The following is a 19248-nucleotide window of genomic DNA, read 5'->3' on the forward strand; positions in this document are numbered from 1 at the left end:
GGAGTAGCTGAGAGCTTACATCTTGATCCAGAACATGAAGCAAAGAGAGGTAACTGGGAATTTCATGAGCTTTTGAAACTCCAAAGCATGCTTCACTGTGACAGCCCTCTTCCAAAAACCCATACCTCCTTATTCTTCTCAAACAGTTCCAACAACTCAGGACCAGCGTATTAGAACATATGAGCATATGAACACCATTCTCATTAACCATCAGAGGAAATTAAAAGACTATATATGAAATATCTCAGCAGTACATGTACCACAGTGGTACAGTGCTTGCCTAGCATATATGAAGCCTAGTATTTTCTCCAAAGTGTTTTAACATTTGTTTCTGTATGTAGTAGATATTATATTGTCTATTTTACAAGCATCTGTATATTTAGTTTTGTAAAATCATTGAGAAATATAAGATTGCCTATATTTTGTGGTTACATAAGTACCAAATTTAAATTAATAAATATTTATTGTTTACAAATATGCCATATATTTATATATATGCCATTATATATATATGCCATTGTATGTAAGCTTCTCTAAAGGGGCAATGTATGATAGAGAAATGAGTGAGAAAATGTGCTGTCTTTAGGGAATTTATAGTCCAAATGAATCAGTAAAGTATATGATAAAAACTATGCTAGACAATCAAGAGACAAGATTATATGTATGGGTTTAAATGAAGAACACGTTTGTTTGAAGATTTCCAGGGGCTATAGAGATAGTTAATAGTGTAAAATAGTCATTTGAGACTTGGCGACTTTGGGAGATAATATTATACTTTCTTTCTTGGAAGAAATAATAAATAAACTAACAAAGGAAGTGTACAGAGAACTTCAGAAATGATAATTTGTCTGATTCTCTTGGCCACTGTGGTATAAATTTTTTGGCTGGAAAAGTAGATTGAAGCTTGGTGAAAATGTCAGGTTAAGGGATTATTGAGGTAATCCAGGTAGATTTTTGGACTGAAGAATTTGTTTAAATATTATCAGTTAGATTTTTTAAATGTAAAATGAACAAAAGAAAAAAATGAAGCTACACAGAACCCCACTAGGATTCTTCATCCACAGTAAGATGTAACTAGTAAATTAGTAGTAAATTAGTTTTTAGTGTAAGCAATGAAAAGCGCAGAGGATCATTTAGAGGAGTCATTGTAGAAGGAGAAGAAGAAGCATTCATAATTGGATATCTAAAGGTCTAGTATTCTTACACAACTGTGATTTAACCTTGTATTATGTGTTTAACCCCACTAACTGATTTCCTTCTATAGAGGTTCTGGAATATTCCAAACACAGTATTTAACATTTTTAGAATCAGTTTTCTGATAATAATTCTACTCGTATAATCCTGTTTATCTTTAGTGTTTTGTTTAGGTTGCACATTACCAAAAATCTTTCCCTGGTTACATATTAAATAAAAGCATCTTGGCATTTTATTTGTTTACTAATGTTTATATAATTGGTTACTTATTTATTGTCTCTCTATTTGTAATAGACTCAATGAGGATAAGAACTCAGTTGTGTTTCCATATATATATATATATATATCATGCATACTTGGTACCTTGTATATGCTCATCAGCTCTTTATGAAATGAGTAGAAAATATGAGAAGGTGAAAGACAACAGCAGGTCAAACAATTAAGCCAGTCTTTCAAGTTCGAGGGAGTCAAAGGGTAATGGTATTGCTAAGAGAATACTGAAGAGTGGACGAGGAGGTGATTTGAGGGAATGGAAATAATGGAAGATAAATTTAACTCATAAATTCTGGCTTAAGTATGTGAACTGGTGAACTATCTGATGCAGTGCAATATATGAGCGATGAAGCCATGAAAAGAGGTCAGGGATTTGGACGATGATAATCAGGGTCATCCTCAAAGAGTCAAGAAAGAGCCGAGAAAATAAAACAGACTATAATAGTGAGGCAGGATTACCATATTTGAAGACAAAAATTATAATTTTAATATCTAATGTACTAAATATTTGAAGTTGCTTATATATTCTTTTCGATTCTCAGCTGGGTTAACAACTTTGGCCATGAAGGACTTGGACTTTTACTGGATGTGCTGGAAAAGCTTCTGGACAAAAAACAGTAAGAATAAACATTTACAACCTTTCACACATAAGAAAAGATTTAAGCACAACTTAATATTTTTTTCTTATTGATTTAGGCAAGAAAATATCGACAAGAAGAATCAGTACAAACTCATTCAGTGCTTGAAAGCATTTATGAATAATAAGGTAAATAGTATTTACTCATCCTTTTGTTACAAAAGGGAAGAGCTTGCTTGACAGAGTGAAAGTAAAAAAGACATAGAACAGTGGGTATTTACTCAAGTTTTAATAATATGTTTGTAATGCAGTTCATCACAAGTTTTCTATAAGTGGTTTAAGTGTCTTTTCTTTCACACAATATTTGCTGGCATATTTTGCAATTATGCAAGCAATATTAGTTTAGCTTTCAAATTTGATGATACATTTTCCCTTTTGTGATATTATGAAGTTTTATTTATTTTTAAAGATTTGGTCATGTGTACATGTTGCTAGATGAGTTTATGTGCATAACTTTGAGGTCAGAGGGAATCAGATTCATAGAACTCAAGCTATTAGCTTGAGCTGCCTAATGTAGGTCCTGGGAATTGAACCTGGATTTTCTATACTTGGAAAACCTATAAACTCTAGTTGTATGGAAATTTAAATGTAATAAATTGAATATCATTTATAGAGAAAGAAAGAAGTTTAATTCAGTTTATTGAAAAGTAAAATTCAAGGGTAGGGTTATGGTTCAACTATTTTGATAAGAGTGTTACTTCAGTTTCAGTGATTTAACATGCGTAAAAGTAATCTTTGGAAAATAGCTTACATTTTTGTATTTTTATAATACTGTTTGTATTATACAATCTTTTGGAGACCTACAGATAAAATAACTCTGACTAATTAATTTGCTTAATTATATTAATTACCTTTAGATGGCATTTTAATAATCTCAAAATACTTAATAAAAGTAAGTATAGCAATAAGCAGGAACTTGCTAAATGTGAACTCTAGCTATTAATAACCAATGCAATAATACTGTAGGATTTAAGTAATATAAAAACTATTTCTTTGGTATATGCAATTATATATTACTATGTATATCATATACCCATATTAATCAGCAAATAATTTTATTGGTACATGCAGTACATGGTTGCTAATGAACTCCTTCATCACATATATCTTTACTGCTATTTCTAGAAGTCGATTATCTTTTTACAGTTAATTATACATGTGTATGAAGCACCAATACATTCTTCTCTCCTTCTACCATGTGTTTCCAGGGATCAAACTTTGGTGTTCAGGCATTTTATCATGTACCTTTATCCCTTGGGCTATCTTTCTCACCCATCTGGAAGTTTCTTATAGATACACTCCTATCATTACTAGTGCAGAAGAATTTTTCTTCTGTCCTTTTGGCCTTTAGATACCACACATCATGGTATCTAATGCCTAACAAAGATACACTTAATTGTACATTATTTCTCTGTAGCTCAAGGTGGATCTCTTATGCAACTGACAAAAGTAGTAACATTATAGAAAGAGAATATAATACTAAAAATCAGAGATGCAGATCACATTTTGCCACTCCTAAGCAGACTGGGCCTTTGAAAAATAACTTAGCCTCTGGCTAATCAGTCTCCTCTGTAATTTCAGCTATGGGAACTATTGTTCTACACTCTTATTGATTCATCTTGTCAAATATCATAGTTTTGTAGGATAACAACTAATTATAATTAGAATACTGACTAAAGAAAGTTATATTAGCAGGATTTCCTAGTCGGGCCTGTTCCCACAGAGGATATTTAGATACATCGACTCACTTTCTTTTGCTTATGTGTTTGGCAGTTTTGAAGAACATGATGATTTTACTTAAATTATTCTAAACTAAATGGGAGTTTTTGTTAAGCTATGTGTATGGTTTGGATATATATCCCCACCACATTAATTTATGAGTCTTTTAAATTATAGACATGTGAAACTTCCTAAAACAAACATTCTGAAGAGAAAGTACATAGTGATGTACTCATTTTTAAGTTGGAACACATTTTCCAATTCGAGGAAGGTACATTTCATCTGAAATGACTTAAATGTCCCTTAAAGTTAGAAAAGTCTGCATGTTCCTTTATTTATTAAGGCCCACCGTAAAGTAATATTTCCGAAGTTTAGTCTGGCCCCTTTCCTCTTAGAATTTAAATTAAAAACCTTCATGCAGTTCATATGTTTGGTATTTTCTTAAATGTTATCCTGTAATATTTCCCAATGAAATGTAATGCTGCCATGGAACTAACTGTAAAATGAAGCAAACTTTTAATGAGAAAGCAGAAATATACTTTATAACACAAAGTTGAAGAAAGAACAGTATCTTAACATTAATTTTTGTATTTGAATATCTACCTATTAGCATTTGTGAATGCATGTAGGTACACGCTTGGGTTCATGGCTAGAAAATAAATGAAACTGATATCGCCTTTACTCATCTGACTGTGGTATATAAGAAAACTCACATGTTATGTCTGAGTCCATGATGTTGCTGCCTAAGACATGATGTAAAAGGTCAAAAAAATAGGAGAAAGTCCACATCTTATTTTATTGAAAATAGCATATAGTATACTTGAAGCACTTCAGCCTTTTTGCCTCCTATGTTTACTTTAATTTTCGGTGCAACTATATTGGAAAAGTTAACCACAAATTTCAGACTTTCCTCAGTATATCTCATGACATAAAAAACTGCTTTAAAAAATATAGCAGTATGTTCAATATGTTCTTGTTTGTTAGAGAAATACTAATTGTTGCCATTTTTCTCCTAAATATTTTCAAATGTTTTTGAGGATTAGTGGAAATCATTTTTTATTCAAGCCACAAAATTTCCAAAGTATAGTCATTTCAAATAAAATAAAACTGAATAACTGCATTTGAGGATAATTTACATAATTATATTTATAACACCACTACAAAGGTATTCTTTTGAAAATTTTCTTTATATTGGGTTTATGCTAAATGGAAAATATGTTCCATACACAGTTCAGGTTTGTTTGTTTATTTACTTCTTTGTGTTTAGTTTGGACTGCAAAGGATTTTAGGTGATGAGAGGAGTCTTTTATTGTTGGCAAGAGCGATTGACCCCAAACAACCCAACATGATGACTGAAATAGTAAAAATACTTTCTGCTATTTGCATTGTTGGTGAAGAGAACATGTAAGTATTGATATGTTCTATTTATTTTTTTGAAAAATGACACCTGGGAAATTAGTGTCTTTTCTTCTTGATAACTTCCAGAAAAATAGTAGTAGAGCTTAGAACATTTTAAATTGACATCTTTATTATCTTCTATGTATTTTAACCTTTTTCAGATATTATGTAATCTAAATTTGTTAAAGATTAATATAAAATAAATAAATGGAATTTTGTCTCACTGAAAATAACATTAGTCAATTGCAAATACTTTATGTTCAAAAGTTATCTTGGAAAACACACAGGAAACACAGAAGACACAGTAGACACTACACAGCAGATACACACACACGTACATGCACTTGTGTGTACAATGCATGCATAGATGCTCTATGGCACATTATGCAGTTTAGTTTACTATATGAGATCTTTCAGATGATTGTGAATCACCAGTGGGCACTGTAAATTTTACAAGATCCTCTGGAAGAGCAGCCAATGCTCTTAACTGCTAACCCACCTCTATAGACTACAGTTTTGCTTGTTTATTTGAATCAACCAGATCCTTTGTAATATTGTATCATTGTATTTTATTTTATATGGTAACTTAACATGAAATGAACTTACTCAATAAAAAGAAAACATAATATAAGTTTATAGATAAATGTTTGAAACACAAACAGCTCATACAGAAAAAAATAGCATGTGGAGTGATGTGTATGTTAATTAGATCCACTTAGCTTGTCCATAACAGAGATATTTAAAAACATTATGTGTCATACTACAATACTTGAAAGTTTTGTCTATTAAAAGTAAGTGATGTGAAAAATTCAATGGTCTATATAAACATCAAGAAGTAAGAATCAAATAGAGAATGAACATCATACATTTTTTTCATTTCTGTTTTTTTTTTTTTTTGTTTTTGTCTGTAGTCTAGACAAACTTTTAGGGGCTATCACTGCTGCAGCTGAAAGAAATAACAGAGAACGATTTTCAGCAATTGTCGAAGGATTAGAAAATCACGAAGCCCTACAACTCCAGGTGGGGTCCTTTTGTCATGACTCACTTGAGTTGTATTTTGAATACTTGTATTATACCTACACCTTTTAAGCTGGAATTTATAGAATGAAATGTAAATGTATAGTTGTTTGTATTTTACAGTTTTGTTTATTTAAATTCATTTAAAATTAAGAAAATTGCTTCTTCATTATCACTAATATGACATGCATTATAGTAACTATTGGGAAATTGAAGTTTTAGCAACAATCTGGGCCAAAGGGAAACCATTTCTGTCAGTATTATCTGGCCAATTTAATAAAGTTTGTAAGCTTTTGTAGAAATGAAAGAGAATAGTCAACTATGGCGTCATAGCATGATAGTCTTTAACAGTCAGATATCTGAGTCAGGAGAGTTTCAAGGTTCTGGGGCAACAGACGACCAAGAAGCAGTTTTAAAAAAATTCGATGTTTCTCTCTTTGTGCCTTTCAAACATCAATTAGAAATCTGACTCCCCAATGCAGAGGGGATTGAATAGGATCTCTTTTGTCAGGGGTCCTGGGAAAATTCTGTAGACCCAGACTAAATGTGTTTAATTTTAAAAATGACAAAATCCATTGTTTTTAGTGATTTCAGGATATGGCTAACTTTATTAAAGGCTACTTTATCCTCAAGGGATGAGAAGTCATGTTTATTCCCCATATTTAGAGACAAGAGACATTCTGATGATGGCACATTTTATTTTGCCTACATAATTAGATTTAATTCTTGTAAGAGATGAACCTCCTAAGTGTTATATATTTCTCTATCCTGAGGATAGGCAGAATGAAATTACATCACTTGTATAAGTGGATATGGTGTGCAAGAGCCAGAATTTGATATCAATGTGCTCTTTATTTTAGATAGTGTATATACCATTTGATAATCCATGAAATATCTTTTAAAGTATTATGTCATCACTCAAAGAGAGTTTGCCTCTATATTTAATTTTTCAAGTTGTTTTATAGTGAGTATATACATGTAAAATTTCTATTTGATGGGAAACTAATGATTTTTCTTTTTTATTGTGTTTTGAAGTATTAACATTTTCTGTCACAGTTGGAAATTGTACAACAGATGAACTGGCTCATCTAAAGAGAATCTATAATATTATGAAACTGTATATAATGTTTCTTCAGATATGTAAAGATGTTTTAAAGGTATTCTCCTTCAACTATGATGAGGATATTGATGAACTTTTATCTTATATATTGCCGTTTTTAAAAGTGAGAATTTCCCCTTAGTGTTTTTCTATCTATGACAGTTTTTCATATTATTAGTTTTAGCTCCAATAAAATTTGGTATTTTCTAGGGAAAGCCTGAAATGTGTATTTTCAGATGTCTTCTCCAGTGTTGTATCTTCGTTGCTGTGTTGCCTGTGCTTGCCTGACTAGATGGCTTTCACTGGCAGACATACATATAAGCCTGTAATTTACTTCCAAAGTTTAGCAGGACTCAAGTATTTTATTTAGAGTTAAAGCTTTCATTGAATTTGGAACAATTTGACATATATGGGACAAGTTTTAACATTTGCATAGTTAAAAATATTTAAATGAAATTTTAGCCACAGTTCTGTGTTATAATTTATCTTCAGTTTAGTGATCAGGGGACTGAGTAGAGACTCACACAGCTGTTAAAGTTTAGAATCATGGTTTAAACTTTAATTTTTTGATATATTCATCTAGAATTGTATGTCCATTATAGTAACACCTCCATAAAAAAATAACATTGTCATTTTTGAGTAAAATTACTCTACAATGATTTCCCCCACTGTCTATTACCCCAGACAACGAAACACTCCTGTCATTCTCTAGCCTCCATGGTGCTGCACGAATAGAATGATTAAGTAGCAAGTGCTTAACAAGTACCATATGGAAAAATCATAGACATCTTGCTAAATATTCAAGAAATTGTTGAATACTGATTATGGATGCAAACATATGCAAACTACAATTTGAAATTTCCTATTTTAATGAGCTGCAAAATTTAGTAATTTGTTATATACAGAGCCTAGTAGTCTCCCAAGAATTGTGAAGTGGGTTATTAGGCATATTTAATGTGAATGGAAAATTATCCTGTAAAATTTATATAATATGTTCAGAATTCTGAAACTAAAAGCAAAAGTTAAAATCTCTTGTTTAAAAAACGTAATTTGTGTTCTAGCTTAACAGAATTACTTTTCTATTTTTGGTAATGTTCTGAGACCTCTTATTAGAATGTCATGAAGTAATTCTGTTAAAATACTGAACTAATTATATTTTAAACCAACAACTTCTTACAGATGTTTTCTAGCTCAGCTATGATCTGCTTTTCATTGCTTTTCAGTAGTTTGAGGAAAAGACTGGGGATAAATCACATCAACATATGTACTCTCTTCCTTGCCGTTCCATCTGTTTAGTTGTACTAGTTGGTCTCCCACACTGTATGACCTGCATTATTAAACTTAGGAGCCTTTCATCTGCCTTTTTATCTTATACCACATGTCTCTAAAAAATAATCTATAGTTATTTTCTAAAATACTTTTCAAAACTGACCTTTTATACAATCCTTAAAAAAATCTTAAATGGTACTCTACATTTCAAAATCCAAATTTTCCCCAATTGTGGATGCTTGTCACTATTCATCAACATGTACTCCTTGAAAATTTTACTTCTCTTGCTTCTCTGTTCACCATTCTTTCTGTGTGATCTCTGAATACCCTTCTTTATTCTATGTTTCTAATGCATATTTTCTCTTCTGATTTCCCAGGAACATTTCCCCTATTTTTATCACTCATCTTTACCAGTTATCATTTTGTATTCATCTACTTATATATTGATGTGTATATTCACCAACATGTGTGTGCTCATAAATATAAATGAATATTTTGTCAATGCATATTTTCAATTGCTTCCCTAGCTTAATATATAACTGTATTCTAGCAAATCTCCTGATACATGTGAAAGTCACATTTCTCTCCCTATTCAAATTCATGTCTTTGAGTACCTAACTAGGTTTATTATAGGACTCCCACAAGTAACAAATTAAAAATATCATTTGAGTGCTATGCTACATAATGTTACAAACTATTTACATATGTTATCTCATTTAAATTACACTGCAATTGGCTGGAGAGATGGCTCAGCCATTAAAGGTTAGGCTCACAACCAAAAATATAACTTATACTACAAATTTGAAAATTATAGGAGTAGTATCTGATGAGGTGATATTTGAAGTTGGGATTGAAAGATTAGAATTTCAATGATATTATGTTTTCTAATAGAGAAGCACTATTAAATTAGAATTGAGGCAAGAAGGGTTTGTAGTGTGTAAAAATAGTGGCCCCTATAGTCTGCCAGTTATTTTTAAAAAGAAAACAGAAGATAATACAGGCATACCCTTGAACTTTATTTTTATGTAGTAAGATAGGCCAATTCAAAGTAAATTGACCATTAATAATCTTTTAAGGGTAGAGAAGGTAACATGATTAATATCCAGTGAGTACATATTAAGATAGCCCATTTTCCAAGACTACAACTAGTCAGAAAGCTGTCATGTTTTTGTTGGATTTCAGGAGTTGTTGTGAGAAGTATGGTAACATGATTTGTTATATATTAATCTGTTTTCTGGTGTTTCAGAATAATGAAGAAAGTCTTGTTTTGTAATTAAAAATGGTACAAAAAAGCCTTTAACCAAATATTTTTTTAATAAAATATGATAGTTTCAGTCAGGCATACCACACGTACTTGGTATAGTTATCTTCCTGGTATATAAATTAGGATCAGAAATGAAATGAAAGTATCAAGTAAAACATTGAGCCATCATTGAAATTATCAAGTCTATCAAACTAATTTTCTACAAAGAAGCATCTGTTGGCCTTTAATAAGAACCTAACTTTCTGTTTTTCTTTTTTCTTGCATTTTCTTATTGAGAACGAATTTCTGATTTCTGTTCATGGCAGTCTAAGGACACAAGTTGGAAGGTTGGAAGACATTATTTTGCTCAGCCCATACATTCAGATCCTCAAAATGTGACCACACACTGCCATCTTACATTAGCCAATTATTCTTGTTTGAATTAGCCACATGGCTTGTTACCTTTTATCAGTGAGGAATTCTTATCTTGCTTCTTCTGCATCTGGGTGATGACTGCAGAGTGAGCCTTTCCTCTTGCCAGCATTCTCCTGTTCTGGGTGCCCTACCTATACTTCTTGCCTGGCTACTGGCCAATCAGCATTTTGTTAAACTAATACAAGTGACTAATCTTTTCAGGGCATATGACCATTGTCTTACAGCAGTCCTCCCCCGTTTCAAAACAAGAACTCTGAATCTCCATATACACCTATGGAAATTAAAATCAAAGTGTAAATGAGAGAAAGTTTTATCTTGGAACCTTTGGTTCATTTTTCTCATTTTGATATGTTTGTCTAAGCTCTTTGCATCCCATTCCTTTGTCCCTTTCAAACATAATAAGTCCAAGTTCTGTATTGTCTTTAACTATGTTTATTTTGCTGCTAATTCCTTCTCCCACCATGACCTACCATTTTCTTGTAGGTTTTTTCTGATCATTATGTAACAACTAATATACACCAAAAATTTAATAGTTAATTTCAGATCTACCTTTACTATATATATCTTGTATTACTATAGTTAGTAGTTCATGCTGGAATCTACTATGTTAACTGTTTACATCTTTCTAGGCATAGTAACTCTCTGTCATTACGCTGCTGCCAGTTTTTGTTGTTGTTGTTTTAATTTCAGGGAATTCTCCTCTTTATTTTTGACTTTGTTCTGACTTAAAAAAAAATCTTCTACCCTTTATGTTAACCCTTTAAATCCTCTTTCACAAAGTGACTGTTGTGACATGCCGTTTTGTCACATCACTGCTTAAATTCCTTCAAAGACTTTTTTATGACCTCTAGGTTTAAAATCTTGTCTTTGTGTCCCTCCTTCCCAAATGAATAAGCAAAGCACTTTGTACTCTGCTTACTGCTTTCTCTTTAACTGTATATTTCACTAGGCTTCTGCATATACTTTCTGATGTAGTCACACTACACTGTGCTTTATGAACATTTTGTGCATCTTCTTCCCTCTACCTGTTGTAGCTTTGTACATAAATCACTTCTTTATCCTAGAAATCTTTCTCCATTTCTTGACTTAATTAACTTGCACTGTATATTTGTATAGTTTTTAGTAAGTACTTAGTCTTAAACCATCTTTTTCCCTAACTCCTGCTGTGGCTAAAATAAAGAAAGACCTTGTTAATGTCAACAGAGCACTTAATAAAGTCAAATGTGTGACAATGTCAATATAATTTTAAAAGCACAATTTGTCACAGCTAATGGCAGTATGGATAATCTGTCTGAGAATGCCCTAGAGTTGGCAATTACTGTACTCCATAACTCTATGAATTGTGATCAAACAGGCAGACAAATCTTTGCAGTTTGTGAAACCTGTTAGATAAAATAAATAAAAGTTTCTCTTATTTTCACAGTTATTTTTTGAAGATGCTCATATGTATTTCATATTAATTTATTTTATATGCATTCACCCAAAAGCAAATATACATATATAGTATATGTGATATTTATTAAATGCATATGCATAAAATGTAGATAATATAAAATTTTCATATGTCAAAAACTATTAAAAACAGGCACTACTTATATTTACTGGCTTAGCGTATGAGTTATGGCCCTACCCTGAACATTTCTATTCAATGAACAAAATTTACTGACTTTCTGGTTTTGTTAACACTTTGTTTCTCATTGACTCTCTATTAAAAAAAGTGAATAAACATGGGGAATCATTTAAAATTAAAAGCAATTTTAAAAATTTTAAAAAATTAAGAATCTGGATATCTGAATTTGTGATATTTAATTCAAGTATATTTATGTTCTTTCTGGCTTGAGATAAAGATCAATTGTAGTTAACAATGCTAGGCTGGCACATTGTAATGTGTCAAAAGACTACAGTACTACAATATGAGATTCTAGTCCACTCTTTTTGGCTTATTAGCCATGTGACCTCAAGGAGATCAACTCATTTTTATGAGCTTGTTATTTTTTTACCCTTAGTTGGAAAAATTGGGCCACAGTATTGTAGCTTGTTTACTTCCTTTCCCTGAAGATGGATTATTTTAAAAGCAGAAATATTTTGTTTTGTAACAGAACTTATTGTTCTGTTACATTTTAAAGAGTTATGTTCTTGGAAGATGAACATAAAAGTTTTTAAACTTTCATTGTTTGGGAATGAGGTTTGTAATTATTTCAAGATCAGCTCTAAAGGGCCAGAACCTATGTTCATTAATATTTCCCATGCAGTGTTGTTCAATTAAATTTCCTGCAGTATTCTTTATCCATATTGTCCAACGTGGGACCTAAAAATTATATGTATTTTTCAAGCCATTGGAGTATAGCTAGTGAAGTCGAGTTCTTGATTTACTTCCTATTAATCTATTAATAAAAGATCCTGTTTTGAATAGTAGTGTTCTGTAGTGTAGTGCATTTGAACGTATACAAATATACTTGTCTACGAATGTACATTGACACTGAAACTAGAGCATTTTGGCGGCCAGCAAAAGGGAAGGAGAAGCAATTAATTTGGATGATGGGATGCTCTCTATTTGTTACTTCATAGGATGTATATGGAATGGGATATACTTCAAACCAAGCATCATTTTCTACTTTTGCTATTTTTATTTGCGTTTCATTTATATATTTGATAACTCCTTCTTGTTCTAGACATGTTGTTAAATTCATTTAATGCTTTTATAATTAATGTATAGCTATAGTGAAGATGTTCCTGGTTAACTCAACATGATGCAACAGATAAATTTTATCATCTTATAACGCTTTAAAATCTTTTCTTGAATGAATCTATTTGTGGAGTTTCTGAAGCGTTCTGGAATTGTTTTCTTTGTAGTAAAATATTATAATGTAGAAATATAATTGTGTTTTGCTTTTTACTGTGTATAAGTTATTGATTTGCTGTTGGCTTCAATTTTACCATGTGTGAAATAAATATATTAGAACATTCATCTCAGGTTTTCTATGAGAGTGACTTTAGGTAGCAAATTATGTAAAGGACCTTATACATTGTCCAGTAATTCATAAAAATTAAATAGTAGAGATGATAAGTGTTTAGTCTCTTGCATTCAAAATTTGTATTTTGTATATTGGATCCTCACAATGGCATTTCATAATAATTGAAATAATTATTTAAATAGTAATTTAAGATATTTTTGATAATTTTACTTTTTAATTCCTAAGTGATACTCAGAAAGACATAATGGCAGCATAGATGCAACAAATTACTTTTTTCTTACATTACCAGTGAATATGTCTTTAAAAGTATTTCCCTAGAAGTTTTAGTTTGCAGTTGTTATGTTACTAATGAGATACCTTATAGAATTTGATGAGCAATAAATGGCACTTTTGTTACCTCTCCTTGTTTGACTACTGACTTTAAATCATCTCCTAGTTATTTTATATGGTAGACTCTGTGTTCAACTTCTTTTTAAAATATTCAGCCATGTTTTTGTATGTTATATACAAAGTTCTTAATAGCAATGATATGTTTTTAGTAATAATATATACTATCATATTGATATTGATGTAGTCAGTAAATATAACTTTTACTATTTTTATGGCCTTAACAAACTACTTATATTTCTATAAAGATATTATTACAAGACTGATCATCCTGTTTAGAAATCTTTACTTCTAAAGTATTATTAATATATGTCATTAAACTAGAATTACTTCTGGTTAAAAGAATCCTAGCAGATGGCAACTTTTCTGCCTATTAATTTTCAATTGGGTATGTACTTTGGATTGTTCAGGCATCTCTAATTGTTACTTAAGTACACTCATTCAAGAAAATACATTAATATTATACTCCATATTTGCATATTTCTTTTCTATACCTAAATGTATAAGTGAAATTTTCTTTTTCTTTGTAGGTGGCCTGCATGCAGTTCATAAATGCACTTGTCACTTCTCCATATGATCTTGATTTTCGAATTCATTTGAGAAATGAGTTCCTCCGTTCTGGACTAAAAGCAATGCTCCCAGTAAGTTGAAAATATCTATTTATTATATTGCTAAACTTTGAACTTATTGTACCCTTCAAGCAAATGTATAATGAAAGGCAGCACAAATTTGTCCTTTTTTTATTGACTCAAATAAAAAAGACACTTTGGAATCTTTATATATAATGATAGTATTACTCTTGTTATATAAATGATGATTCATAATTCAGTTAGTGATGTGATATATCTATGTAAGTTAGATATATTTATATATATTTGCAAATTGACTTAATTTAAATATTTTCTGCTTTCCTCTTTGATACTTTAGATTGATTTCATTTATAGTCAGTATAAGTATGCATATTGAGTCTTAATTAATTCATTTGGGATATTTTGCTTAAAAATGGTATCCTCATTAGGTTGCTTTGGAACTTTTCTAAAGAGAAACAATTTCGTTTTTTGAATTGAATTTGAATGTTCTAATTAGAGTAATGTTGAACTATATTTGAATAATTTCATAGTCTGCATCATCTGTGATAACTGAGAATCCTTTATATATTCTAGAACACAGTATTTACCTTATATTTTGTTTATTATGCATAATTTCTGAAAATGTCTTTCTTTTTAAATAATGTTTTTATTCATGCTTTGAGAGTTTCCTTCCATACATTTTAATGTATTCTTTCTCTTTCTTCAACTCCTCCAATATCTTTCTACATCTCTCTACATCATGTTCTTTCTCTCTCTTTAAAACAACATCAAAACTTCCAGAAACACGGTTTGTTTTGGCTGACCATTCCTGAGCATGGGACCTGCCATGGTCTGGGGTGGATATATCCTATATTATTTCATTGATAAAACTGATTTTCCTTCTCCCAGCAGCTCTCTAGTGTGAACAGCCTCTTGGATGGGAAATGATATTCTCCTTTAACTATCACATCTCTGTTAGGTTCTGCTTCAGATCCCAGTGATTCCCCAGTATGTGAAAAATGGAAAGCATCGTATTTCTCTTACTAAAGTTTTGGGCTAAATCCTATAAGGATTCTCAGATAGATCTCTTAGAAGGTGAAATTATATATGCCTAAACATTGACTCTACCTATGAGCTGATAGTGTATATATTCCCTCAAAGAAAGAAGATTGTCAAAATCATATTGACGGTGGGTTAGTAATGTGTATTTTGAGAAGAGGCTTCTCTGGCATTTTTGCTGAAAAATAGAATCTAAACTGATGGGCCTTTTGGACACGGGATAATTTCTTTGCTTCCATACATTTCTTTATTTTTATTTTTCTTGTCATTTAGCTATCATGCTTTAGTAAGGATAAAATGGTCATACATCAGTATGTACTAGGTGTATCTTTTATATCAATTGATGCTAATTAACACCCAAATTACCTGAATATTTTCATGTAAAGCGTTAGAATATAGAGTAATAATCAACATCTTTGTGTAGCCATTGAATCTTGAATATATTAAAGATTAAGCGTAAGCCTTCCAAATGCCTCTTTTTTTATTTATCCTTATTTTTTGCATAATTCAAATAGCAGGATCTCTATTTCTCTAAAATAGAGTTTAAAAAATGAAGTGAATTAAGCATGGTTAAGGATATTGTTTAGGTTATGCCAATCAGTGATTGGTATGTACACCAAAAATTATACCTCTCTAATATAATGAAATGGTAGGGGAAATGGAATGTAGTTTATTTTAGTATATCTTAAAATAAACACAGTATTTTTGAACAGTGACAGTTTTCGAAGTAATTAGGAGAATCTTCATGACAAATCAGTTTTAAAATATTATGTCTTCATGACAAATCAATTTTAACATATTATGTCTTCATGACAAATCAGTTTTAACATATTATGTGAACACTTATTTTCATATTTGCTCTACCACTGTGGTTAGAGTTTTGGTGTTAAATGGAATGTATATTATTTGCTTTCAATAAATTTTCTTTAGTATTTTTATATAAATGAATTAATTTATTGACTTTTCAGATATATTTGCTCTTGAAATAATTTATATTGATTTATTTTTAAATTTCTGCACCTGGCCTTTGTTGAGGTACATCAGTAAATTTGCTATATGGGGGAACAACATAGTAAAAATAATGTTTTCATGAAGCAGACATATTTTATATATTTCAGAAGTCCATAGTAAGATTGAAATTTCTTTGACTATATGCTTAAGTGTGATATAATTAGGTTATGTCTGTCATATTTATTTTTACTGCGTAAAGTTTGTTTAAATCATCAAATGTTTATTTTATGAAGAATTTATGGATATATGTTTTGGCGTTTGATATTTGAAAAGAAAACCTATCAATATAATGTATGTGTCTACACATAAACATACTAACAGGGTCAGAAATTATGAATAAAGGACACTTAGGATGTTTTATATTTACATTGACTTATTTTGTTGAGTAAATTACAACTTAACCAATTACTGTTTTTCTTGAAAATATTCAGTTGAGCAGACTCTTCTATTTTTTAAAGAAAATCTGGTACTAAGTAAATGGTAGTGTTGAATTCATTTTGTTTCTAATTAGGAGAATAAGAAGAATTTCTTGCTCTGAAATGCATTTTTTGATGTTCTGGATGTGTTCTTTTGTAACTGCCTTCTATGCTCATAAAGCAACATGACCAATAAGCATTACACAATTCTATATTCCCATGACTATCTCACCCCCTTGTAAGTGGATAGTTAGATTCAAAGCGAGATCTTAGTTTAGAATAAAGTAAGTGGAAATAATTTTTGTTATGCACTTTATATGCGATTATATAGAAACACTTAAAATATATTTTACACATGTTAGAGAATTTTATTTTTATATTTTTAAATATGTTAAGATTTTGGCAAATTCTTAAGTGTGGAGATTTGAAGAACGAACATCAAAAATGCTTTGTTTCGTTTTGCTTGAGTAATCACCATTACGTCCTATTTGTCATTGTTCTACATGAATAAAAATGAAAACCAAAATAAAGAGAAGAAATGCATCCTGTTTTCTTTCGTTACCTAATTTGAAGTACACCTTGCTTGCATTTCCTTTTAGAGTTCAAGCTCAGCTCAGAACATCCTACATCATAATCCCAGTTTGTGTATCACCCTTGAGCATCCACAGTTGTGATTACCGATTTGAGTTTTCAAAGATGCAACTTAATGGACAAATATTAAAAGATATTCCAGGTGATATATATTAAGCCCAACAATCTCTAGTGTGGCATGCTTCCAAACTTTTATATTATTATTGTTATTATTATTATTTGCAAATTTGTTAGATCTTTGTAATGCATGCGTTTATGATGTATTACAAAAACAAATTTTTGATGCCCAAGTTGGTATTTTGTGATTAGGCTAAGACAAAAATGAAGGATTGGCATGGTGGCTAGCTTTAACTTGATTTTAAAAAATCTTCATACCTTTTAGCTTTAAAATCACAAAATATCATTCATAATAAACTTGTTTATACAATTTTCCAGGCCATACTTGGGACTGTTGTGCTTGAATATATCCTTGACTTTGCTTTACATTAACACAGTTCATCTATATTTGCTTCATTTTCTTGGTGCCAGAGGCACATGTGAATGTTCTAACTGCATGATTTCTTTTGTGATTTTTGATGAGTTTGTTTATTCTAAATGGCAGCATTGAATTTAGGTTGTTAGCAATTGTGGGTTTTTTGTTATAGTCTTTGTTATTGTTCCAGAAGTGATTATTAATATTTTAATGTGAATAGTCAAAAATTAGGGCCTGGAAAGACAATGTAAATATTGGTTTGATGTTCTTTCATTTGAAAACAAAATTTTAGCTACATTTACTTTCTTTTAGGAAATCAAAGCCCTGGGTCAGTATTTTAAATTGCATCTGTGTTCAAATGAATAATTCTGTTCCGTCCCTAATTAGCAAGTGTGCTATTTTTAAATTGTCATTCAGTTTCTGAATTTTGTTTCTTATATTAGGGTCTTAAAGAAAAAGAGAATGATGAGCTTGATATTCAGTTGAGAGTGTTTGAAGAGAACAAAGAAGATGACCTAAATGAATTATCCCACCGTCTCAATGACATTCGAGCTGAAATGGAATATCCTTTTCCAACAAAAAACTACTTTTATACCTCTGTTTAAAAGCAGGAATTGAGAATAATGTTTTTATATTCTTAATTGAGTTGTTGTCTGTGAACGAAGTTTTAACTGCTTATTTTTATTAGTACTCTACCATGATGCTATCCTTGATATACATTTGTGCTGAGGAATTGCTGCTTTGCCTTGATGATGTACTCAGACTATTGAAATCTGCATAGTGGCTCACTGACTTAGGGATGCACTGTGCTCAGTGGTTTTGAGTAAACAATAGCCTAAGGGTCTAAGGTAGTATATCTTATCAGTAAGAATAAGGAAAAGTTCTTGAGTTCTTATATGACAATAGCTAAGAGACATTATGTATTCATTAAACGCTACTCCACTTAATGATATAGTTCTCTGGAAATGAATGTCTTATTTCTTATCAGATATTTATGTTTCTTAATGATAGCAAAACTGTTGGATAAGATAGTGTCTGCCTCTAACTGTAAAAGTACTATAAAAGTACCGACATCAAATACAATGCATATAATCTTCCTGTGCCAAGTATTTGATGTTAAATTGTTTGAAATAAAAGATATGATTGTCATAGTTCTGCCACTTGTTTCCCACCCATTAGAATCCATACTTTTGGGTTCTATGAAGTAGGAAAATACTTAAGAAATCAAAGTAACCTCCGAGTTTTACTTTTCTACCTGTTATATTTTCTTGCCTTATTTCTTCCAGTATTATAAACTAACTAGACTGATATTTCCCTCCTTAAAACTCTCTTAGTACTTTATTTGCCTTATTTTTTTATTCTGTATGCTTCTCATCTCCTTACACAAAAAGTATTGGATAAATTTAGATACAATGAATAGAAAGGTTATTATCATAGGAAATAATTTCTACTTCAAAATTTGTAAAGACAGTCTGCAGCAACAT

The 19248-nt window shown here is 30.8% G+C and overlaps 1 protein-coding gene across 6 annotated transcripts in view; it reads left to right on the forward strand.

Moving 5' to 3' along the window:
- Diaph2 (diaphanous related formin 2) overlaps positions 1-19248 on the forward strand; it is a 773854-nt gene that overhangs the window by 202569 nt on the left and 552037 nt on the right. For all 6 annotated transcript variants that reach the window (XM_050126860.1, XM_050126858.1, XM_050126856.1 and 3 more), the window contains 6 exons: positions 2010-2084; positions 2164-2233; positions 5091-5227; positions 6133-6241; positions 14177-14287; positions 18208-18326. In XM_050126860.1, coding sequence (XP_049982817.1) covers positions 2010-2084; positions 2164-2233; positions 5091-5227; positions 6133-6241; positions 14177-14287; positions 18208-18326 — 621 coding nt within the window. The remainder of the gene's footprint in view (positions 1-2009; positions 2085-2163; positions 2234-5090; positions 5228-6132; positions 6242-14176; positions 14288-18207; positions 18327-19248) is intronic.

Source organism: Alexandromys fortis, unplaced genomic scaffold, assembly GCF_014885135.2.
Source record: "Alexandromys fortis isolate MF-2015 unplaced genomic scaffold, M_Fortis_MF-2015_v1.1 scaffold_180, whole genome shotgun sequence".
In the NCBI taxonomy this organism is placed as follows: Eukaryota; Metazoa; Chordata; class Mammalia; order Rodentia; family Cricetidae; genus Alexandromys; species Alexandromys fortis.